The sequence below is a fragment of the Anolis sagrei genome, chromosome X (genome assembly GCF_037176765.1).
Source record: "Anolis sagrei isolate rAnoSag1 chromosome X, rAnoSag1.mat, whole genome shotgun sequence".
Taxonomy (NCBI): Eukaryota; Metazoa; Chordata; class Lepidosauria; order Squamata; family Dactyloidae; genus Anolis; species Anolis sagrei.
This window is the reverse complement of record NC_090034.1, coordinates 19,318,781-19,344,724: the sequence shown is the minus strand read 5'-3', so window position 1 is coordinate 19,344,724 and position 25,944 is coordinate 19,318,781. Positions and strand designations below refer to the sequence as shown.

Here is a 25,944-nt window from a genome sequence, read left to right as displayed (position 1 = left end):
ACATCTGCGTGGAAGAAGCCAGGCCTTTGGGTTGTTGTTGGTTTTTCGGGCTATATGGCCATGTTCCAGAAGCATTCTCTCCTGACGTTTCGCCTGCATCTATGGCAGGCATCCTCAGAGGTTGTGAGGTCTACAACAATCCAGTGATTCCGGCCATGTGGGATTTTCTGCCTTGATATTCTGGGATATAGGTCTGTGTGGAAGGGCCCTAAGTGGGGCCAAACAGCATCCATTCCCAGTGTGGGAGAAGACCTTTCCAAAGCAGCTGCAAAGTGGGAAAGCGGAGAGAGGATGGAGCTGCCAACTCAGGACAAAGGGAAAGAGGGAATGGAGGCATGTAGTATGGGAGCTTTCCCCATCCCCATCCGGCTCCTTTGGGGGCTTTCCCCGCCCCTTTCAGCCCAAGTCTCCTCCCCAAAGGGCTCCCAGTTGAAGCTGCTCCATCCACCCAGGAAGGCAGGCAGGAGACTGAGCAGAGAGCTCTCCAAGGCGCACCGTTGGAGCAGCAAAGGCTCGGAGTTGCGGTTGTGTTTCGCCTTTCTCAAGGGGGTGGTGAGTCTCTTTGTGTTCTTCTCCCCTTCCCCAAACCCTTGCCTCTGAGATCTGGAGAAGTAATTTGGCAGAAGTCAAAAGAACTCGGTTTGAAGATGGGAGGAGAAAGGGGACAAAAGCCGTGCGTAATTGCGCATTGAGCCTCTTTGGAGAGGATGTAGTTTGCAGCCTTCCTAGGAGGAGCAAGTTGGGAGCCAAAGATGGAAGTTCCAAGGAAGATAGATAGAAATATCTCTTTTTTGCAAACTTCATTGCATCTATTATATAGGGAAATGGATACAGTGAAGTTTGTAAAAGAAAGAAGGAACTGGAAGGAGAGAATGAAAGTGCACAGAGTTGAAAATGGGTGGAGGAAAAAACAGAGGCAAGAAAAGATGGAGGTACACTCTTGTGTGTGTACTTTTATTGCAGTTTTCAGGCCCTTTCTTGCTTTTTGGGGGGTGCAAACAAAGAGTAACCCACATTAGATGCCTTTGTGATATGTATATTGTGGTCTCTAAACCCCCATTTTTGTCCCTTTCTTGGAAAGGTAAGGACGAATGATTTTAGGAATTGTGGAAATCCAAAACACCTGGAAGGCCAAAGTTTGCCCATACCTGGTCTATACTGATGCAGTTTAACACCCCCTTTCAATACTGGGATGTGTAGTTTGGTGAGACAGCACCACTCTTTTGGCAGAGAAGCAAAACTTTGTCAAACCACGACTTCTATGAACCAGAGGAGGATCCTGGGAGTTGCAGTTAAGTGAGGTGCCGCCACTTTTTGGCAGAGGAGGCTAAAGACCTTGCAGAACTACAACTCCCAGAATCCCATTATATTGAGCTGTAGCAGTTCAGGTGCTGTCAAATGGCATTCATTCTACAGTATAGATACAGTGTAGAGCAGTCATGGGCAAACTTCAGCCCTCCAGGTGTTTTGGACTCCAACTCCCACAATTCCTCACAGCCGAGAGGCTGTGAGGAATTGTGGGAGTTGGAGTCCAAAACACCTGGAGGGCTGAAGTTTGCCCATGACTGCTCTACACTGTCAAGATAATGCCCCTTTCAATACTGGGATTTGTAGTTCGGTGATAGCACCATTCTTTGCCAGAGAAGCAAAACTTTGTCAAACCACAACTTCTATTGTTCCATAGCACTGAGCCATGGCAGTTAAAGTGGTGCCAAATCTCATTAGTTCAACAATGTGAATTCACCCTTGGCATATACTTGCCTCTGGAACTAAGGACCGAGATAAGAAATCTGTGCCTCCAGTGCTTTGTAGTTTGCCGATTCAGTATAATGGGCATTAAAGTCCTTCAAACTGTGTTTTAAAGTTGTGGCCTGATGGAAAGTAGGGTCCTTGAAGCCACTTCCGTAATAAACAGAGTTATATTTGCATTGGGGCCCACAGAGAATATTTTTCTAGTGAGAACAACTCTGATGTTGCTTTTGGATTTTAAACCAAAGAAGGAATCAAAGGGAAGGTTTTTCCTTTTTCTCCCCCAAAATTTAAACTTTGGAGTAAGGAAATATTTAGGGTGAAATGTATAAAGTAGGGAAATACTTGTTTGATTGTTTTTCATGTTAGGAGCGAGTCGAGAAACTGCAAGTCGCTTGAGGTGTGAGAGAATTGGCAGTTTGTAAGGACATTGCCCAGGGCAGGCTGGAATGTGTTACCATCCTGTGGGAGGCTTCTCTCATGTCCCTGCATGGGAAGTTGGAGCTGACAGACAGGAGCTCACCCACTCCCTGGATTCGGACCGCCAACCTTTTGGTCAGCAGTTCAGCTGGCACAATGGGTTAACCCATTGCACCACTGGAGGCTCCATTATTAGTATTATTATTATTATTATTATTGTTATTTACTTATATCCCGCTTTCCCCCCCATGAATGGGACTCAAAGTGGTGTACATAAGACCGCAACAAGTACATAATACAAAACCCCTCGTCCCACAACCCAACATATGAACGATGCTCCATGTAATCATGCTGGCCACGTGACCTTGGAGGTGTCTTCGGACAACGCTGGTTCTTCGGCTTAGAAATAGAGATGAGCACCAATCCCCAGAGTCGGACACAACCTTTTGAGTCTCCTTTAGGAAAGAAAAAACAGGATATAAGTAATGATTATAATTAGGAATATTAAACTAGTATAATTGGACTTTAGCCTACAATTTCAACCTCATTGCACATTTTCATGTAATTTGGAGTGAGCTGAGAAACTAGTAATTTGCCTGGACTTTGAACACTGGCTGGGTGAGGTTGCGCTGACTATGTTTGTTTGCTTTAAAATGCAAGATTTTAATTTGTTGTGGCACTTTTTGTTGTTTGTTTCTGTCGTTCGGGGTGGAAGGGAGAACTTCACGCGCAATTGAAGGGCTTGGAGGAGACCTTTGCTGGGCCAGACATCCGCTCTGGGTTTGAAAAGGAACAATGCCGTTGCCTCCCTTAGTAAAAGAGAGGAGGAAGAGAAACGCCTGCAATTTCCTCTCCCAGCCCCCAAGGGTTATGGCTTGTATTTGCCTTTCTCTTCTAGGGCTGTGCTGCTAATAGTCATTATCGTATATATCAATCACTAAGGTTTATGTATTGTGTCTATTGCATTTCCGTGGATTAGAAAGTCAGGAAAATCTTGCCACTTTGAATCAGAATACATTATATGGCGGTGTAAAGGTTTCCACTTGACATTAAGTCTAGTGGTGTTCGACTCTGGGGGTTGGTGTTCATCTCCTTTTCTAAGCCAAAGAGCCGGCATTGTCCATAGATGCCTCCAAGGTCATGTGGTCGGCAGGATTATATGGAGTGCCGTTACCTTCCCACAGGAGCAGTACCTATTGATCTACTCACATTTGCATGTTTTCAAACTTTTTTTTAATTTGTCGTCTCAGGAGAGACTTGAGAATCTGCAAGTCACTTCTGGTGTGAGAGAATTGGCCGTCTGCAAGGACGTTGGCCAGGGGACGCCCGGATGATTTGATGTTTTATCACCCTTGTGGGAGGCTTCTCTCATGTCCCCGCATGAGGAGCTGGAGCTGGTAGAGGGAGCTCATCTGCCTCTCCCCGGATTTGAACCTGCAACCTGTCAGTCTTCAGTCCTGCCAGCACAGGAGTTTAACCCACTGCGCCACCGGGGCTCCCTGTTTTCAAACTGCTAGGTTGGCAGAAGCTGGGGCTAACACCAGGAGCTCACCCCACTCCCCAGATTTGAACCGCTGACCTTTCAATCAGCAAGTTCAGTGGTTTAACCTGCTGCATCACCAGTGTGGATTCATATTATTCAGCAGTGTAGACTCATATTATTCAGCTCAAAGCAATTAAATTGCATTATATGGCAGTGTCGATAGAGCCTCTTTCAAGTGGCGTAATTCTGTGGCTGCACTTCCACTGTAGTATTAATCTACTTTGACTCACATGATTCAATACTATGGGATCCTGGGAGTTGTAGTTTGGCACTCTTTGGCAGAGAGGCTCAAGATCTTGTCAAACTAAAACTCCCATGATTTTATTATATGAGGATTAAAGTGGTGTCAAGCTGCATGCTCCCAAAGAGGTCTGGTGCAAACTACAATTCCTGGGATTGCATAGCACTTGAGCTATGGCAGTTTAAAGTGATTCCAAACTACATTCCATAGTGTAGATCAGTGGCTTGGGAGTTGTAGTTCACCTACATCTAGAGAGCATTGTGGACTCAAACAATGATGGATCTGGACCAAACTTGGTATGATGCCTCAATATGCCTCAATGTGAATACTGGTGAAGTTTGGGGAAAATAGACCTTGACATTTGGGAGCTGTCGTTGCTGAGATTTATAGTTCACCTACAATCAAAGACCATCCTGAACCCCACCAACGATAGAATTGGGCCAAACTTTCCACACACAACCCCCATAACCAACAGAAAATACTGTGTTTTCTGATGATCTTTGGCGACACCTCTGACACCCCCCTCGCGATCCCCCCAGGGGGCCGACCCCCAGGTTGAGAACCGTTGGTGTAGATGCATTCCCTGGTGTGAAGAAAAGAAGCCATATGAAGTTGAGAGAAGTAGTTGGAGGAGATTTTGACTTTTTTAAACAAAGGCTCCATTAGGGAAATGCATTTGGTGTGGGCTGCTTTTGCAGGGAGATAATGAAGTGCCTCTTAATTGTCAGGGGAACAGTTTTGCGGTGGCTTTTAAAATTGCCTGTTGAATCATAGATAAGGGGCTTTGTTATTATTAATGTTCTCCGCCCCCAAAAGCAATGGGCTCAATCCCCTTCTTCATCTCACTTTAGCCCCCGGTGGCGCAATGGGTTAAACCCTTGTGCTGGCAGGACTGCTGACGGAAAGATCGGTGGTTCAGATCCGAGAAGTGGGGGGAGCTCCCGTCTGTCAGCTCCAGCTTCACATGGGGGGACATAAGACAAGCCTACCACAGGATGGTAAAACATTTGGGCGTCCACTGGGCAATGTCCTTGCAGATGGCCAGTTCTCTTACACCAGAAGCGACTTGCAGTTTCTCAAGTGTGTCAGTCCCTTTCATTCATTAGATCTACTCCTAGGAGCACCTGGTGGTGCAATGGGTTAACCCCTTGTGCTGGCAGGACTGAAGACCAACAGGTCAGAGGTTTGAATCTGGAGAGAGTGTGGATGAGCTCCCTCTGTGAGCTCCAGCTCCCCATACGGAGGCATGAGAGAAGCCTCCCACAAGGATGGTAAACTATCCAACATTCGGGCATCCTCTGGGCAACGTCCTTGCAGACGGCCAATTCTTTCACACCAGAAGCAACTTGCAGTTTCTCAAGTTGCTCCTGACACAAAAAAATTAGGTCTCTCTCTTTAGAGGCTAACAATAGGATTCATTTGAAAGAACCAAAAAGTAAGATTTTCCACGAAGGCAACGGGTACATCCACACTATAGATTTAATACAGTTTGACACCACTTTAACTGTCATGGCTCAGTGCTTTGGGAGTTGTGGTTTTACAAGGTTTTTGCATTCTCTGCCAAACAGTTTTAGTGCCTCACCAAATTGCAACTCCTAAAGACCTCCTCTGCCCAGAAACTACTAGGTATCCATAGCATTGAAGTGGTATCGAATTGCGTCAATTCTGCAGTGTAACTGCATCCCTTGGCCAAAGATTGTATAGCGATGGTTAACTCCAATACCGGTTAATAAGAAGGGGATAGGTTTTCTGTCCTTGGGGGAATTCCTTGCACAAGTTCTTTCCTCTTACACATTCCTGCAATATTTCCTGCTTGTCCAGGCCTGGAGGTCTTGTATAGATTGTTTAGCATTTAGTGTATAGATAAACAGAGAAATTGCGCAACTGCAAGCCTGTTTTTCACCTCCTTTAATCCATGGTGCAACTCGGGATTACTCACTCGTGATGCTTGTTTGGCAACCCAGAAAAATATGGAAAACGAGTGTCCGAGTTTGATAGTAGCGTTGGGTAACCCTCTCTTTCTGTCCCCCAAATGAGCCCAAACGTGGACAACAATGGTCCGGATTTGGTGTTGTAGAAACTCAAACGATTGAATGGCTTTAGCACTGAATTGGGTTTAAATCAGCATTGTAGTTCCTTGGTGACCTTGGGTGAGCCACTTCTTGTTGGTTTGCTCAACATCGCAGGGTTGTTGTGAAGGTTTTAAGTTTTTAGGCACCATTTTAACATTTTCAATGGTTTGATGTGGTTTTTAACTATTGGTTTTCCTGTTTTAATGTTTATGTGTTGTAGGTTTTAATTGTAATTCGTACTTTTAAAAAACTTTATTTTAATTCCCCTCTATCTCCCCGAGGAGACTCAGGGCGGATTATAGAACACATAGATGGCAAACAACAACAATAATAGCAACAACAACACTATATTTATATTCCGCCCTTCTCACCCCGAAGGGGACTTAGGGCGGATCACAGTACATATACATGGCAAACATTAAATGCCGCTTCGTATAGACAATACACAGACAGACAGAACAGAAGGAGGTAGTTTGTTTTGACTCAGTGTCCATCTGTTTTTGATGCCATGAAAGGATGGGCTCAAGTCCAGGGAGTGCTGTTGCTGTATCCTCCTTCCTTTTGGTCACCCAGCATTTTCTGATCTTTTTTTATGGCATCGTAAAACACCTCCTCTGCTTTTAGATGTACCTAATTTCTCTAATTACAGCTAAAGCTGGTTTCAAATTGCTTAAGTAAAAATTGAGCTAGGCTGACAGTCAGTAGCTCACGTCAATCCGGGGCTTCGAACTTGCAACCTTTTGGTTGATAGACCTTATAATTGCTGGTGATTTACCAGTGGTTCTAAAACTCCAGCCTGTTATACAATTAACAAGGAGAGACAATTCATAAACAGAGGTATACAGGCTTTCCCATCCTTTTCCATCTCTGGCATCTGGAGGCTGTGCTCAACTCCAGCCACAAGGTCGTGCTGTTACTCCATCTTCCATGTGGAGGAGCTTTGTTTGTCTGTTGACCTCCTTCTGATGGAATTACTGTCATGTTCTTTATGGGCACCTTTTTTTTACCTCCCTGCTATAAACGTTACCTATTTATCTACTCTCATTACTGGCAGAAGCTGGGCTGACAGTAGGAGCTCACCCCAACCCGGCTTGAACTGCCAACCTTTGGATTGGCAAGATTTTCTACAGCTGGCAGTTTAACCCGCTGTGCTAAAGCCCGGCCTCTGAGTGTCATGAGCTGCTTTGAGTCTCATTAAAGAGAGGACAGTGGGAAACAACAACAATAATCCAGTAGAGTCTCGCTTATCCAACTTTTGCTCATCCAACAAGAGGCAAGACTGAGTTGTTCTGGTTTCTTGGGAGCATCTGCACTGTAGTAGAATTAATGAGGTTTGACACCACTTTTACTGCCATGGCTCAATGTTATGGAGTCTTGGGAGTTGTAGTTTGGTGCAGCCTCAACCGTCTTTGGCTAAAGTGCAATTTTATGGTGAACGTATACCAGCAGCGGATCACAGAGTTAAAACTGAAGGATTTTGAGATTCCTAGGCAGAGCATTTTCCTTGCATTTTGTAGGTCCTTTGGAAAAATTATCCTTATTACCGACTGTCACATTGGCTTTGGCTTATGGCAGTTTTATGAATGAGAGATTTCCGAAACCTTGTCATCAACAAACTCATGCTAACCATGATTTTGGTTCAAGCGCCCGAATGCAGTTTTATTGTGTTGTCGAAGGCTTTCATGGCCAGAACCACTGTGTTGCTGTGAGTTTTCCAGGCTGTCTGGCCATATTCCAGAAGCATTCTCTCATGACGTTTCACCCACATCTATGGCAGGCATCCTCAGAAGTTGAAGGGTCTGTTGGAAACTAGGCAAGTGGGGTTTATATATCTGTGGAATGTCTAGGGTGGGAGAAAGAACTCTTGTCTGCTTGAGGCAAGTGTGAATGTTGCAGTTGGCCAGCTTGATTAGCATTTAATAGCCTTGCAGCTTCAAAGACTGGGTGGTTGCTGCCTGGGGGAGTTCTTTGTTGAAAGATATTAGCTGGTCCTGGTTGATTCTCGTCTGGAATTCCCCTGCATTTTGAGTGTTGCTGAAAATGAACAAAATCTGGCTACCAGTATTAAAAAAAACTCTTACATTCAGGACAGTGAATAAAGAGCAACACTCAAAAAGCAGGGGAATTACGGACTAAGAATCTACCTCTGAGGATGCCTGCCACAAATGTGGGTGAAATATCAGGAGAGAATGCTTCTGGAACATGGCCAGACAGCCTGGAAAACTCACAGCAACCTTGCAGTTTTTCTCTTTGCATATCACCTCACACTTTGTTATTGTTATTGTGTGCCTTCAAATGGCTTCTGATTTTGATTCAAATCTTGCAAAAATAAAAGCAAAGCAAAACCTTTAGGGTTGCCATAATTAGGAAACCATTGCTTTAGGGTCACTTTGATTTGGGTTTTAGGGTCACCACAATTTGGGAACAGTTTGAAGGCACACAATGATAGCAAAGCTGGATCATGGGGTTTTCTTGGCAGGATTTGTTCACTTTATCCATTCCTCCTTTAAAAGCAGTACCAAAATCAAGCCACAAAAGCCTTTTCTTTGCAGGAAAATCTCTCACGTAAAAAGCTTCATGACCTCAAATGTTTTTTTTTAGTGCCAGACGTCTTTTCAGAGTTGTGGGTCCAGAGCCAGAGAATTTTTTTTCTCATGTCAGGAGCGACTTGAAAAACTGCAAGTCGCTTCTGGTGTGAGAGAATTGGCTGTCTGCAAGGACGTTGTCAGGAGACACCAGGATGCTTGATGTTTTGCCATCCTTGTGGGAGGCTTCTCTCATGTCCCCGCATGGGGAGCTGGAGCTGACAGAGGGAGCTCAACTCTGCTCTCCCTGGATTTGAACCACTGACCTGTCTGTCAGCAATCCTGACGGCACAAGGGTTTAACACAATGCGCCACCATCCTAGAGAATGAGGTGTGTCCATTCTAGAGGAGAAAAAAATCCTTTTGTAATTTGAATACGCCTCGGTTACAGGAAATTAAATTTGCCAGTGTCAAGAATGTCGGACGTCTCCATTACAACCCTTTGGGTCTTTTTCAGCATTGGTGTTATTGGATCTCCTTTGCGGGAAGAGGTTGCTGGGCACCACAGGATGGTCTCTCCCCTCCGGTTCAGTTGCAGAAAGGGCTGTGAACGTCTCTCCGTGGTTCTGGGAGTAGAACCAAGGCTTCATTTCTGCTGATGTATTGCTGGCATTGGCAGCGGAGGGCAAAGAGGGAATTGGATCTGACTTGGCAATTACTTGAGTCAGCATCGCCCTCGGCTCCCTTTGCCAAAGCACCTCTCTTGCGCATAGATATCTCCCCATAGGGTTGGAGAGATAGAGAAGGCTCTTGCGTGTCCCTGTTATGTGCCTGCCTTTTTAAATCAGTGATTTGTGTGTATGTGCATGCACGTGTTTATCTATCACCTATCTATCCATACACATACACACACACACATAAGCACATACACATGTATGTACCCAACTTTGCCCCGGGGGTTGGAGGGGCCACTGCCTCCTTGATATAATCTCATTATTACTTTCCTTCCCCTCATACCTTTTCCTCTTTCCTTTCTCATCCTTCCTTTCCTCCCTTCCTTTTCCCCTCTCATACTCTTTTCCTTTCCTTTCCTTCTTTTTCTCTTTCTTTCTTTCTTTCTTTCTTTCTTTCCTTCCTTCTTTCCTTCTTCCCTTTCCTCTTCCCCTTCTCATTTTTCCTTCCTTCCTTTTTCTCCCCTCCTCTTCCTCCCTCCCTCCCTTCCTCCTCTCCCTTCTCTTCCCCTTCCCCTTTCCTTTCCCTTTCCCTTTCCTTTCCCTTCCCCCTTTCCCTTCCAGCTTTCCCATCCAGCTTTCCCTTACTTTCTCTCCCCCTACTTCCCTTCCCTTTCCCCTTTCCTTTCCTTTCCCCTTTCTCCTCATAGAGATGTTCTCAGTGAGATCACAGAGAGCCACTTCACCTAGCAACAGACTTTATGGTAGTCTGGTAGACATACTTTGGTCCATCTCTCTATCTCTTTCTGTTGGTGGTACTGAAATTGGTCTGTGTCTCAGAATCTACAGCATACTTGATCAGAAGAAATCTATAGAAATAAAAATGTAATGTTTGTTTGTGGGATTAACATAACTCAAAAACCACTGGACGAATTGACATAAATTTGGACGCAATGCACCTATCAAGCCAACAAGTGACCATCACTCATAAAAACAGTGGAAAACACAATGGAAGGGATTTTAAAAGCCAAAAAAGCAATACAACACTACAGTGCATGTGCCAAAACAATTCCCCCTGGCAAACAAAACATACAATAGAGTTCCCAGAAAATATTCTCAATGCTAGTCCCAACTGCAAGTTGGATTTCCACATTTGCAGGTTTTACTTTTGGAAATTAGATTGTTTGGGGGTTGGATTATTACATACTCTTTAGCAATCTATAGATCCTCCAGTGCAACTTTTGTGGATTTGCTCTGGAAAACAAAGAGATTCCCAAAGAGATCACTTATCTCAGCCTTTGGAAGTTCTCCAGAGCAATTATGTAGTAGTCTACATTCATGATGTAGTCAAGAGTTGGATTGGAGGATCCAGAGATTTCTAGATTAGAGTTTCCTCAGTTCATAAAAACCTTTTTAATTCACAGCTATTTACTTTCATGCAAGGTATGGCTCCATGGTATTGATAGTGCCAATGAAAATAGACCCACTGAACCAGTTTTTGTTGTTGTTGGCATTTGCGATCCCGGTCAATGTTGAGTTATGGCAATCCAATGAACAAGAGACCTCCAAGATCAGGTCAGCTTTGAGTTATGCCAGTCTTGTGAACGAGAGACCTCTAAGATCAGGTCAACTTTGGAGTTATGGCAGTCTTATGAACTAGAGTCCTCCAAGATCAGTCAACTTTGCGTTATGCCAGTCTTATGAAACAGAGATCTCTAAGATCAGGTCAAGTTTTGAGTTATGGCAATCCTATGAACTAGAGTGCTCCAAGATCAGCCAACTGTGAGTTATGCCAGTCTTATGAACAAGAGATCTCTAAGATCAGGTCAAGTTTTGAGTTATGGCAATCCTATGAACTAGAGTGCTCCAAGATCAGCCAACTGTGAGTTATGCCAGTCTTATGAACAAGAGATCTCTAAGATCAGGTCAAGTTTTGAGTTATGGCAATCCTGTGAACTAGAGTGCTCCAAGATCAGTCAACTTTGAGTTATGCCAGTCTTATGAACAAGAGATCTCTAAGATCAGGTCAACCTTTGAGTTATGGCAATCCTATGAACTAGAGTGCTCCAAGATCAGCCAAAGTTGAGTTATGCCAGTCTTATGAACAAGAGATCTCTAAGATCAGGTCAAGTTTTGAGTTATGGCAGTCCTATGAACTAGAGTGCTCCAAGATCAGTCAACTTTGAGTTATGCCAATCTTATGAACAAGAGATCTCTACGATCAGGTCAACTTTTGAGTTATGGCAATCCTATGAACTAGAGTGCTCCAAGATCAGCCAACTTTGAGTTATGGCGGTCTTATGAACAAGAAAACTCTAAGATCAGGTCAGTTTTTGAGTTATGGCAATCCTGTGAACTAGAGTCCTCCAAGAACAGTCAACTTTGCATTACAGCTGTCTTATGAACAAGAGACTTCCAAGATTCCTCTTTTTCTATTGCCTTCCACAATACCAGGCATTGAGAACCAGTATGATAATGATTTTACAAACCAGGGTTTGAATCTCCGCTTGGTCAGGGAAACCCATTGGTTGACCTTGGATGAGTCACACTCTCTCAGCCTCAGGAGGAAAGGCAAATACTACCAACCCCAACAAATCTTTCTAAGGAAACTTGTGTTAGGTTTGCCTTGAGGTCTCCACAAATCAAAACAACTTGAACGCAGGCAAGAACATACCAAAGCCTTATCTTCTTTTCAATGACTCACCTTATCTCTTTCATGATATATTTTTTAATTATGACATCTTCAATTGAGTCATTTTCATTTCTAGTCATTGCTAAATGGTGAATCAACCCATGTACTCAGTAAAGGCCCTTTATCTGTCCCAGGAAAACTGAATTTTGAGGCTCCTGATCCTGCGTCCTTTTCTAGGATTGATATACAAGTGAATACAGAAAGGATGGGTAAGAAAAGCCATTTTCAAAAGCCCATGCCACTATTTCCTTCTCAAATCAGGAGTAAAATCATAGATTGAATGTTCAGCTTCATTCTGGTAAGGTTTTAAATGCAGCCATTGTTTTCAATTGTCATTTAAATTCGATCTGAATATTTCCTCCTTCCAAATGAAATGCAATTGAATTTGATTGTTTGGTGCATCAAGCATCCACTAATATACAAACTCTTAAAATTTCCCTGCCTTTGAATACCAGGATATTTCAAGATCAAATACTCAGTGAATGAGTTCAATCCAATTGCTAATCCCAAGTGCAGTAGAGTCAGCAAAGTAATGGGGAATTGTTAATTAAAACACTTATATAAGTCCTACTAATTCAAGATAAGGTTCAGTTTAGGACATTTTTTTCCTTAGACTTGTTACTTGCAGACAGGTGGCATACTTTGAAGCTTTAATGCACTACAAAGCTAATTGGGTTGTTGTAGGTTTTTCTGGCTGTATGGCCATGTTCTAGAAGCATTCTCTCTTGATGTTTTGCCTGCATCTGTGGCAAGCATCCTCACAATCTCGGTTGATGCTTGCCACAAATGCAGGCGAAACATCAGGAGAGAATGCTTCTAGAACATGGCAATACAGCCCGAAAAACCTACAACAACCCAGTGATTCAGGCCATGAAAACCTTCGACAATATACAAAGCAAATTGTTTTTCAGAGGAGTTGGAGGTGTTCATTTCTTGCAGCACCTAAAAGAGGGAAATGTGGCAGCACCTTTCAAACTATCTGGTTTTTACATCTTGCATGAGCTTTTTTGTGGATTTAATTTTTTAGACGCAGTACTAAATTGACTTCAAAGCTTTGAGTTTAGAGAATATTTCCACAATTGTTAGACTGGGGTTGATTGTCATAGGATCCAGAAAGATGCTCACCTGTAGCACCCCCCTTGTCTTATGTGGTCCTTCCTTTATTTTTTCATTGGTAGAATTGGCAATGATTGAATCTGCTTTAGGAAAGCAAGGTGTTGTTGTTGTTGTTATATTGAAACTCCGTTTTGTACCCCATCTTGAGTTGTGAGGAAAGACAGGTAACAAAAATAATATTAATATTATTAATATTATATCTATATATAAAAGTCAATATTTTATTTATCATGTCAGAAGTGAATGGAGGGAACAGTTATGATGTATTTAAAAGAACACAAACAAAGTTAAAAACCTGGCATTATACTAGATTTCTTTTGACCAGAAGCTGGCCACTTGGAGTGCTTCTGGTGTTGCTGTGAGAAGGTCCTTCACTGTGCATGTGGCAGGACTGAGGCTGCATTGTAGTAAGTGGTCTATGATTTGCTCTTCTCCACACTCGCATGTCGCGGACTCCACTTCGTGGCCCCATTTCTTAAGAATGGTTCTGCATCTTGTGGTTCCAGAGTGCAGTCTGTTCAGCGCCTTCCAAGTCGCTCAGTCTTCTGTGTGCCCAGGAGGGAGTTTCTCATCTGGTATCAGCCATGGATTGAGGTTCCGGGTTTTAGCCTGCCACTTTTGGACTCTTGCTTGCTGAGGTGTTCCTGCGGGTATCTCTGTAGATCTTAGAAAGCTGTTTCTTGATTTAAATCAAGAAGGATGGGCTGGAGATGTCAATGCCTTGGTCCTTTCATTACTGGCTGCTACTTCCTGACAGATGTCAGGTAGTGCAATACCAGCTGAGGAGTGTAATTTCTCCAATAGCCTAGGGCGTAGACATCCTGTGATAATGCAGCATGTCTCATTAAGAGCCACATCCACTGTTTGAACATGGTGATATGTGTTCTACACCAGGCATGCGTATTCAGCAGTAGAGTAACAAAACACAAGGGAGATGTCTTCACATATAATCTATGAAATGATCCCCATATGAACCTGGGTGGTGGGCAGTGTTGTATTTGTGGAGGACATTGGCAGGCTCTTGGACATGTTCATGGTGCTCTCTATAGAACCTGCAATGTCATTGGAAGAAGGGCTTTGGTATCCTCCAAGTTGTGGAAGCTATAGCTGTTTGTGGAGGCTGGGGCTTGTCTGTGTAAGTGGACACCCAGTCACACACACACACACACACATTTTCACTTTTATTATGTGTATAGATTGCATTTTATTTTAATTGTTTTGGTAATCTATCTCTTAATAGGCTTAAGTAGTTAGTCCCAGGTGTCCCAACCTGGGGAAAAATTGATACTGCTGCTACTCCTACTAATAATAATGTTGTTCTGTCGCTGCTGGATCTGAAATGAAGCGCCTTTAAGAGAGGATGTGCGGCTTAAATCCAGCGGGAAGCCAGGGCCCCCAAAAAGGAGCCTTTAGGCAAATTTCCCTCATTAAACAGTCTTTAGGAGGCTTGAGCTTAAATATAACAGTCTTTTATTGATGAACAAACAGGAATTGTAAAGTTTGCTTGGTAAAGAAACCAGTTCTCTCAAACTTGTCTACAGGGAACAGGCACTATCTTCAATAACTTTGTTCAAAGGAAAATTCCCCTTTCTAGCGCCTCCCAGGCTACTGTGACCTAAACCTGACTGATTTGAATCCACTACCGGCTGAACTGCGTCTCAGAACCGAGCAGACGTACCAGCAGGTCTGTAGTCACTTAGCTGGAGATCTTGATGATTAGAGCTGTTATTCCCTCCAGAATTCCTCAGGGCTGTAAGGCTGTTTCTCTGGAACCTTTGGGAATCTTTAGAGGCTTAAGACTGTTCTCCCCCGGGAAATCTTAAGAGATGAAGCCTTTGTACAGGAGGACGTCTGTACACATCCTCTGCATTGACTTCCTTTGCTGAGACTAACTGAAAAACGGCCCCTTCCCTCCAAAAAACCCAGAGAGGGGCGGGACCAGGGATCCTAACTATTATTGACAGGTGGCTTGCCCTATGAATGCAGCCAAAGGAAGCCACCTATCTGCAAAGTCCCTGAAACTTAGGACTATGAACACACACTCAGTGCAAAACACAAAATTGGAGCCCCTGGAACAGCCGTTCCAGAACAAATGTTATTATTGTCGCCATCATGATCATTACCTCTTCTAGGACATTGGTCTGAACAATTTATCTTATTTTCAATTTAATAAAAGGGTATAAATATTAATAATAGTAATAATAATGTCATTATGATCATTCTCCGTTCTAGAACATTGGCCTGAACTATTTATTTTATTTTATTTTCAATTTAATGTATCAATAGGGTAGTAGTAGTAGTAGTAGTAGTAGTAATAATAATAATAATAATAATGTATTGTCGAAGGCTTTCATGGCCGGAGGTAGTGAGGTCTGTTGGAACTAGGAAAAAGGGTTTATATTTCTGTGGAATTACCAGGGTGAGACAAAGGACTCTTCTCTGCTGGAGCTAGGTGTGAATGTTTCAACTGACCACCTTGATTAGCATTTGATGGCCTGGCAGTGCCTGGGGGAATCTTTTGTTGAGAGGTGATTAGATGTCCCAGATTGCTTCCTCTCTGTTGTTTTGCTGTTGTAATTTTAGAGTTTTTTAATACTGGCAGCCAGATTTTGTTCATTTTCATGGTTTCCTCCTTTCTGTTGAAATTGTCCACATGCTTGTGGATTTCAGTGGCTTCTCTGTGTAGTCTGACATGGTGGTTGTGAGAGTGGTCCAGCATTTCTATGTTCTCAAATAAAATGCTGTGTCCAGGTTGGTTCATCAGGTGCTCTGCTGTGGCTGATTTCTCTGGTTGAAGTGGTCTGCAGTGCCTTTCATGTTCCTTGATTTGTGTTTGGGCGCTCACTACCTCTGAGGATGTTTACCATAGATGCAAGTGAAACGTCAGGAGAGAATGCCTCTAGAACATGGCCATATAGCCTGAAAAAACCTACAACAACTCAATAATAATAATAATAATGTCATAATTGTTGCCATCATGATCATGATCTGTTCTAGGACATTGAACTAAATAATTTATTTTATTTTCAATTTAATAAAGGGATAATAATAATAATAATAATAATAATAATAATAATGTCATTGTTGACATCATAATTATTCTCCGTTCTAGGACATTGACCTGAACATTTTTTATTTTTTTATTTTAAAAATATTTATATTCATATTCCCACCTTTCTCCATTCTTAAGACCTAGGACAAGTTCCCAAAGTTTTGATAAGCCAGCTTTACCAATTTAACTGCCATCATCCTTTCTTATGAGTTCCTGGAGTGGGTAGTTTTGTGCAGTTAAAGTGACTTTCATTGGGGTGTGTGAGTGAGAGCTGCTAACATTTAGGTACTCTGACAGTAATCTGAGTGAAATGAAATTAATTGGCAGGTGAAACAACAAAATCTATTCTTGTTGGTACTGCGTAGGAAGCACATTTTAATTGCCTGAGAACACAAAGGAATCACAATTAATATGAATTGTTGAGGCCACTGGAAGAGCCATAGAGTTTGAAGGGACCCTCAGAGGCCATCCAGTCCAACCCCTTCTGCCAGACAGAAAAAGCACAACCCAAGCCATCCCAACAGATGGCATTGAGTTTCTGTTTCAAAGCCTCCAAAAAAGGAGCCTCCAACAGACTCCAAGGCAGAGAGTTCCACTGTTGAACAGCCCTTCTTATGATCAGGAGGTTCATAAGAGCCATAGAGTTGAAAGGGATCCTCGGAGGCCATCCAGTCCAACCCCCTTCTGCCAGGCAGAGAAAGCACAATCCAAGCCTTCCCAACAGATGACCATCCAGTCTCTGTTTCAAAGCCTCCTAAAAAGGAGCTTACAACAGACTCTGAGGCAGAGGGTTCCACTGTTGAACAGCTTTTCTTATGATCGGGGGTTCTTCCTAATGTTCAGGTGTTCTTTTCATGTCATTTGAACCCATGGGTACATTGAGTCCTGGTCTCCAGGGCTGCAGAAAACAAGCCGCCTCCTTCTTCCTGATGACTTAAAAATTTTTCTCCCTCTAGCTCTCAGAAAAGGAGATCTTGAAATCAAATGGGAATATTTTCATAGCTGTTGTTGAAAGATCTTCTTTTTAGAGTGAAAGATAATAGTTTGGAGAACGAAATGTGCAACCAAGAATTTATTGAACTGGAGCACCCATCCTTCCCTATTAGCTATGCTTGCTGGGGATGATGGGAGTTGTGAGGATGTGAGTGAGTACTTCCACTTGTAGGTCATGTTCTACCCTCTCTGGAGGAAGGCACACTTGATGCCAGTCCATAGTGTCATCTCATAGAATGAAAGAGTCCAACCCCCTGCCACGCAAGAAAAGCACAATCAAAGTGTCCCTGACAGATGACCATCCAGCCTCTGTTTAAAAGTTTCCAATAAAGGAGCTTCCACCACATTCTGAGGCAGAGAGTTCCACTGTTGAACAGATCATACGGTCAAGAAGTTCTTCCTAATGTTCAGGTGGAATCTCCTTTCCTGTAATTTGAACCCATTGCTCCTAGTCCTACTTTCAAGGAAACAAGTCTGATTCCTCTTCCTTATGACACCATCTCGATGCTAGAGAAGGAAATATTCCATGAAAGAGATTTTTTTTCCTCCTAAAGAGCCCTGTCTTTCTCCATGATAGGTCTTCTGTGGCAGCAATGTCTTCGGAGTCAGCTTCTGGACATCAACGACCTCCATCACCAGGTGCCCTCCAACTCCCAGAAGGTCGCCGCACACGGGATCGGTCCCCTTCGCCAGCAAGAAGCTACCTCATCCCTAGCCCGCTTCCCACCCGAAGGACCCGCACACGCTCAGCGTAAGTATTTGTGTGTTGTGGGGGATTGTGCTGCATATCTCCTTCTTGGAATGGTGTCGTTTAAGTTCTGGAAAGGACCGCCAACCTCCAAATCAACCTAGGTCAGTTTCATTATTTTCAGTAATGAAAGGACCAAGGCAGTGACATCTTTGACCCATCCTTTGTTTGAATATCAGCCAGCATGCCAATGCCTTAAATCAAGAAATAGCTTCCTAAGATCTACAGAGATACTTGCAGGAACACCTCAGCAAGCGAGAATCCAAAAGTGGCAGGTTAAAACCCAGCACCTTAATCAGTGGCTGAGAGTTGAGACCAAATGAGAAACTCCATTTGGGGACACAGCAGATTGAACAAACTGGAAGGCATTGAACAGGCTGCGCTCTGGCACCACGAGATGCAGAGCCAACCTTCGGAAATGGGGCTACAAAGTGGAGTCCACAATATGCGAGTGTGTAGAAGAGCAAACCACAGACCACCTTCTACAATGCAGCCTGAGCCTTGGCACATGCACAATGGAGGACCTTCTCACAGCGACATCAGAGGCACTCCCAGTGGCCAGCTTCTGGTCAAAGGGCCTTTAATATAATGCCAAGTTTTAAAAAACTCTGTGTTTTTAAATGCATTTTAACTGTGCCCTCAACTTGCTTCTGACACATAGAATTATACAGTTGGAAGAGACCTCATGGGCCATCCAATCCAACCCCTGCCAAGAAGCAGGAAAAACTCATTCAAAGCACCCCCGACAGATGGCCATCCAGCCTCTGTTTAAATGCCTCCAAAGAAGGAGCCTCCACCACACTCCGGGGCAGAGAGTTCCACTGCTCAACGGCTCTCACAGTCAGGAAGTTCTTCCTCATGTTCAGATGGAATCTCCTTTCCTGTAGTTTGAAACCATTGTTCCGTGACCTAGTCTCCAGGGAAGCAGAAAACAAACTTGCTCCCTCCTCCCTATGACTTCCTCTCACATATTTATACATGGCTATCATGTCTCCTCTCAGTCTTCTCTTCTTCAGGCTAAACATGCCCAACTCTTTAAGCCGCTTCTCATAGGGCTTGTTCTCCAGACCCTTGATCATTTTAATCGCCCTCCTCTGGACACATTCCAGCTTGTCAATATCTCTCTTCAATTGTGGTGCCCAGAATTGAACACAATATTCCAGATATGATCTGATCAAGACAGAATAGAGGGTTAGCATGACTTCCCTGGATCTAGACACTAGACTCCTATTGATGCAGGCCAAAATCCCATTGGCTTTTTTTGCATCACATAAATAAATAGTTTCAGAGTGCCTTCTGGGCTTGCTTTCTGGAGAGCCTTGGAGTATTGGTTGGGTTATGAGACACATGGGTCAAACCCAAGCCATGTCATGCCTTTTTATGTGGCCCTCCTTCAGATGTTGGATTCCTCTCCTGTATTCCTCCTCGTCATTAGATATCATGTCTGGAGCTGATGGGAGTTGAGATACAGCGACACCTGGAAAGGCTGCAGTTTGGTCAGGAGAGTGGGGTTTGGATTGAGAGGCACAGCTTGTGGATCGGGTGCCTGCCTTTAAAATATCCTTGAACCTTTCCCCAACCACGGAGACACAAGGGATGTTGAGTTGCAGTTCCCATTATCCCCATTCCACATGGCTGATAATAAAAAATGAGGTTAAAGCACTGAGCTGCTGAGCTTGTTGATCGAAAGGTCGCAGGTTCGATTCTGGGGAGCGGCGTGAGCTTCCGCTGTCAGCCCTAGCTTCTGCCAACCTAGCAGTTCGAAAACATGCAAATGTGAGTAGATCAATAGGTACCGCTCCGGCGGGAAGGTAACGGCGCTCCATGCAGTCATGCCGGCCACATGACCTTGGAGGTGTCTACGGACAACGCTGGCTCTTCGGCTTAGAAATGGAGATGAGCACCACACCCCAGAGTCAGACATGACTGGATTTAATGTCAGGGGACTACCTTTACCTTTACCTAGGGGATCCAAATGGGGTAAAAACTAAAGAGCACTGACCATTATGTAAAACAGTGGTTCCCAACCTTGGGTCCTCCAGTTGTTTTGGACTTCAACTCCCAGAAGTCCCAGCCATCTTACCAGCTATTAGGAACTGTGGGAGCTGAAGTCCACATGGAGGACCAAAGTGTGGGAATCACTGATGTAAAACAATAATAGTTGACCCCACTGTCTGCACAGGTTCTATATCTATGAATTCAGTGGGCCTTTGAAGGCAACCATAAGGCTGATGTGGCCCTCCATGAAAATGAGTTTGACACCCATGCCTTAAGAAGACCATGGCCTCAATCCACTTGGTGACAGACACTTGACTGTTGTACAACAGGAGCTGTTCATGAGCAGCGCTCCACACGCAATCCATTGCTAAATCTAAAACGAGCGATAGATGGATTTCACGTCCCCACTAGGCTATCATTTGCTAGTTTGCTCCTTGACTCTTGAGCATTTATTGTCCATTTTTCAGTTGGAGAAACCCATTAAAACCTATCCAGCTTGCCTTAAAGAGATAACCACCTTAATTTCCCCAGGATCTTACTTTTTCTGCCAGACTCCTAAAACCACGAGGTTTTTGTTCCTAAGAGATCCCAGTCGTGACCCTTGGACTACAGCCAATGTTTTCAACTCAAATAGGCTCATTTCACTAGTCAAATAGGCTAATCTCCTGCTGCCCTGGAGACTAGGATGTAGAACAATGGCTTCAAACTAGAAGAAAGGAGATTCCATCTGAATATTAGGAAGAACTTCCTGACTGTGAGAGCCGTTCAGCAGTGGAACTCTCCGCCCCGGAGGGTGGTGGAGGCTCCTTCTTTGGAGGCTTTTAAACAGAGGCTGGATGGCCATCTGTCGGGGGTGCTTTGAATGCAATTTTCCTGCTTCTTGGCATGTGTTTGGACTGGATGGCCCATGAGGTCTCTTCCAACTCTATGATTTCCTCTGCTATTGACAATTTTTCAGCTAGAATAACCCTTTTGATATGGGCTCTTCTATCTGAGTTAACATGGTTCAACTCAAAACTCCCGAGTTGAGTTGTTTTTAACATTTGAGTCAGTGGATCCACCAAACTTTGCACTAAGCATCACGATTTCATGATGCTGCACATTCTTTTGCAGTGCATAATGCATAATTCAGAGCACTCCTTGATTCACTGAATAATATCAGGTTCAGGGCTTGATTCCAAAAGGGCTGGATTGTCATAAAAGTTTGCATATTGAGGAATATGCTTATGCACACCTCTTGCAACTGCAGTCCATGGCACCTGTGGCATTGTGATAACTCGGAAGCTCAAATGACCCAACAATGGTTGGTTGCGTCACAACAGCAGGTGAGTTAGAAGTTGCAGTGTGGGAAGAAGTGGGAAAGAAGGAAGGTAGAGGGACATGACGTGGGAACGGTCTCGGACCTCCCCACCTTGATGTTCCCCTGGAGCGACCGTGGCACCTCTTACTGGCTTTTCCATGGCAGCAAAACAAATTAGATCCAGGATATCACGGTGAGGAGGAAGACATTGCAAACAGCAGGGAGAACATGCCAGACTAGTTCCAAATGGATTAAGGTCCCACTTGTAAGCCAAGGTCCATTCCCTCCATCTTCTCATCGGGTTTTGTGACTTGAGCTGAGCATGCCCACCAGGAACTTAATAATAATAATAATAATAATAATAATAATAATAATAATAATAAAACTTTATTTATCTACTACTCTATCTCCCCTCGGGGACTCAGGGCGGTTTCCAAATAGCAAAACACCAACATACAGAATACGCAAAACAGAAGCATAAAATTAACAAAACAACACAAAATACATTAAAAACCAATCCCACCCAATTCTTCATGCAAAAATTACTGTTAGGGCAAGAATTTTAAAAATGGGCCTAGGTAAATTAAAAGGGCCAGATCAAGACTAGTGCAAACATAGGACATGGGGGGAATGGGTAAGGTGCAATAACCGGTCCTAACCATAGTAAAAGTGGGGTCTGTGGCTGCTCAATTGGGGGACTGTCCGGGATAAAAGATAGGGGTGCAAGGCCAGATACTAATAATGTCTAGGGGCTGGGCTGGCAGTAATTGTTCTCAAAGGCCTGGTGAAACCACCATGTCTTCAAGCTGTTGCAAAAAGAGGAGAGGGATGGGGCCAGTCCTATTTCCCTAGAAAGGGCGTTCCAGAGGCGGGGGGCCACCACCGAGATGGCCCTCTCTCTCGTCCCCACCAGCCATACTTGTGACGGTGGTGAGAGCGAGAGAAGGGCCTCCCCGGAAGATCTTAGAGTTTGCGCCGGTTTATACAAGGAGATGCGATTGCGAGGAACCGTTTAGGGCTTGAGTTGTTGCTCATTTTGTTATCTGTTTGGATTACAAACCTAACCCAAGGTAGAGGCCAAACAATAGGAAGTCCTTTTGATCAGCTTGTGGACTGTGTGTTTATTTAGGTCACCAGTGTCAAAGACTCTAACATAAGTTGAGTGTGAGCAGCCAACAGGACCAACATTCAGCCAGAAACTTGGGTTTTCCTCTTATATTTCAAGGCATAAGAGCAAGGTTTTAGTGGTTACAGTTAGATGAAAGACTTGGGAGATCCCAACTCTTGGCCTGAACAACCTCACAGCATGTTGGAGGAAAGGTGGGATATCAATCTATTGATTGCTATCTGTGGTATGTGCTTTGTAGGACCGCAAAGATGCACAGTGAGCCATGAAAGTAGGCTAAGGGTCGCCATTGGGAAAGACTGGAATTGTCAGCAAAATAAGCTCTTTTTGGATCAGTTCCCAGTCTTTGACATTCTTGGAAAACATCTTAGATTTGCCAGCCAGGACGCCTGGGAGTTGAAAGTTCAACAGGGTCTGGGAACACGCAAATTGGAAACTGCGGCCCATGATAATGACTGAGAGCAATGAATCTGGAGGACTTCTGTAATTTTTTAAAATCTAAATGTCTCCAAGTACTCTTGGGCAGTGATACCCTAGCTCCAAAAGTTAGAATTTTTTTTGCAATATCTCATATTACATGTGATTTAGATTTTTGCTTTAAATGAAAAAGATTCATGGTAGACCAAGAGATAAAATTTGGAAAGACGGTTGCTTTTGCTGAAAAATAAGACAATAAATGCTCAGTAGTCAAGGAGAGACCTAGGGGATGTGGAATGTATGTATGTCTCAGCAATGGATCAAGTTCCACCATCAGCTCAGAGGACATTTTGGAACAATATTTTTCAAAACCACACAAGAGTTCAATGGTATAGTGCATTGAATCATGACTCTGGACACCAGGGTTCAATTCCCTGCTTGTCTTTGGAAACCTTTCTTGGGCAAGTTACATAGTCTCAGCCCCAGAAAACCCCATGATAGGTTCATCCTGGGGTCACCATAAGGTGGAAATGATGTGGTGTTACAAACAACAAATAGTAAAGGACTGCAATATAGATATTTTATTGCATAGCTATCTCATTACATAGCTATCTCATTTGGATATTGTTTTCATCCTTGGCAGAACATCAAGAGCCTCTGAAGGGCCCACCTACAAGGGAGTATGCAAGTGCTTCTGCCGTGCCAAGGGCCACGGATTCATCACTCCTGCAGAAGGAGGTTTGGACATCTTTGTGCACATCTCTGAGTAAGTATCCCAACGGAAGGCATGGATGGTATCCGTATAACCCCATGTAGTTTCACAAAATGGACCAACAAGAGAGACAAAACCTCGCAACCCCGTAGCAATTTTGTTATGATTTTTTCACTTTCATGGAGGTCCTGTGCCTATAACTCCTTCATTGGAGGCTTTTAAACAGAGGCTGGATGGCCCTCTATCAGGGATACTTTGATTGTGCTTTACCTGCCTGGCAGAAGATGGTTGTACTGGATGGCATTTGGGGTCTCTTCCAACTATAGTATTATTATTATTATTATTATTATTATTATTATTATTATTATGTTATTATTTGATACACAACGATGTATAGCTGTTGTATTGGATCACACGTCAAACACTTCCCAAGTGTCTAGGACTCTGTGATGTATCAGCAAATAATGCGTGCAGATCTGAGTAGGGTGGCCTTTTGCAGCTGACAGATGGTAATTTTGTCAGTGCCGATTGTTTTTAAGTGCTGGCTAAGGTCTTTAGGCACTTCACCCAGTGTGCTGATCACCACTGGGACCACCTTTACTGGCTTGTGCCAGAGTCTTTGCAGTTTGATCTTTAAATCTTTGTATCGTGTAAGCTTTTCCAGCTGCTTCTCGCCAATTCTGTGGTGGTGGTGGCTGCTGCTGCTGCTGTTATTAGCCATCTGTAGGGGGTGATTTGATTGTGCTTTTCTTGCATAGCAGAAAGGGTTGTGCTGAGTGGTCTTTGGAGTCTCTTCCAACTATATTACTATATTATTATTACTACTGCTGCTGCTTCTGCTTCTGAAATGAAGGGAAAGCACAATCAAATCACCTCCAACAGAGTTGGGGTCCCTTCCAACTTTATTATGATTATTATTATTTGAAACACAACAAGATGAGTCCACAGCAGACATTCTGCTGGCTGTTGAATTGGATTATTATTATTATTATTATTATTATTATTACTATTACTATTCCTATTACTATTGCTGCTGCTTCTATTATTTCAACAGCTGGATTGCCATCTCTTGGGAGTGATTTGGTTGTGCTTTTCCTGCATAGCAGAAGGTGTTGGACTGAGTGGTCTTTGGGGTCTCTTCCAACTATATTATTATTATTACTACTGCTGCTGCTGCTTCTGCTTCTGCTTCTGAAATGAAGGGAAAGCACAATCAAATCACCGCCAATAGATGGCCATCCAGCTGCTGTAATAGTAGAAGTAGAAGCAGCAGCAACAGTAGTAATAATAATAATATAGTTAGTTCTATTTCTACTATTACAGCAGTTGGATGGCCATCTGTTGGGAGTAATTTAATTGTGCTTTCCCTTCATATCAGAAGGGGGTTGGATTGGATGGCCCTTGTGGTCTCTTCCAACTCTTAAGATTCTATTAAAAAGTTGAGGGATGACTGTAGTTCTCAAAGGCTTTATATGATCTCTGCCTGAGTATGCTTATCCATTCAATAGTCCATTGGCCATCTCCAACTTTTTACCTCCCTCCATAGCATCGAAGGAGAGTATGTCCCAGTGGCTGGCGACGAGATGACCTACAAGGTGACCACCATTCCACCCAAGAACGACAAGCTGCAGGCTGTGGAAGTGGTCATCACCCACTTGGCTCCAGGAACGAAACACGAGACCTGGTCTGGACTTCCTGCAAATCCACTGGACTGAGATTTTGGGCAACAACTGAGAGCATCTTCAGCCCCACAGATGGGTTTTCTGTGTATCGAGTCAGGTGAAACGCAATTGAATTGGCCATTCAAAGCTGGCCAGATTAATCTTTTTCTAAATTAAAGTTTATTGGAAATTTGAAACACAACATGGGAAAGAAGGAACCTTGCTCCTAACTTTGCAAACTGTCACTAGCATGATTCCCTGTTGTTATTTAGATACACAGTGGCCTTAGACATATCAAAAATAAGATAGAATGACTTGAGTGCCTTTTATAAGGCAAAGAGGAATTTGGCATTGATGGGATCAGTGAGTTTTCTGTTTCAGGGGTGATATTTGCCAGTTGTTTTGGTGCCTTCTGGACTTTTTGGGGACCCTGAATAACCAAAGCACCTGCAAGAACATCTCAGTTCTCCTGATTTTTGCCTCTGAAGGTTGTTGTACAAAATACTTTTGCATTTGCTAGCCAACTTTAGTTCGGTTGGCTAACTATCGGGTTGAAAAAAGCCTGCCTCCCTTTACTTTAAAATGACAAATTTGCTGTTTTAGGTAAAACTGTATAGGTTTCTCTTTCCTGACTCATTTGTATTTGGAATCCTTTCAGTGGATTCTTAAGTTGACAATATAACATTTTGCTAGTATCTTTTTTTGTATGTACATGTTTAATTGGTCGCTGGCTTCCTGTGTCTCACGAAGATTGATGGCTCCCCCCAAAATGTACTTCACTTTCATTGCATTGCTGGTTTTAATTGTGTTTGTCCAATAGGGGAAAAAAAAATTCTGAGCACTGCTTGTTCTGTTGATTTCTGAGCATTGACTTCTCTGGAGGAGAAAAAATTAAAAGGTTGAACAAA

General features: G+C 43.5%; 1 protein-coding gene across 1 annotated transcript; it reads left to right on the top strand.

The window, feature by feature from the left end:
• The first annotated feature begins 408 nt into the window (after positions 1-408).
• CARHSP1 (calcium regulated heat stable protein 1) lies at positions 409-25,944 on the top strand. Its single transcript, XM_060786585.2, has 4 exons — positions 409-552; positions 17,652-17,825; positions 23,307-23,429; positions 24,922-25,944. The coding sequence occupies exons 2-4, from the start codon at positions 17,668-17,670 to the stop codon at positions 25,088-25,090; spliced, it is 450 nt and encodes a 149-aa protein (XP_060642568.1). The 5' UTR covers positions 409-552; positions 17,652-17,667; the 3' UTR covers positions 25,091-25,944.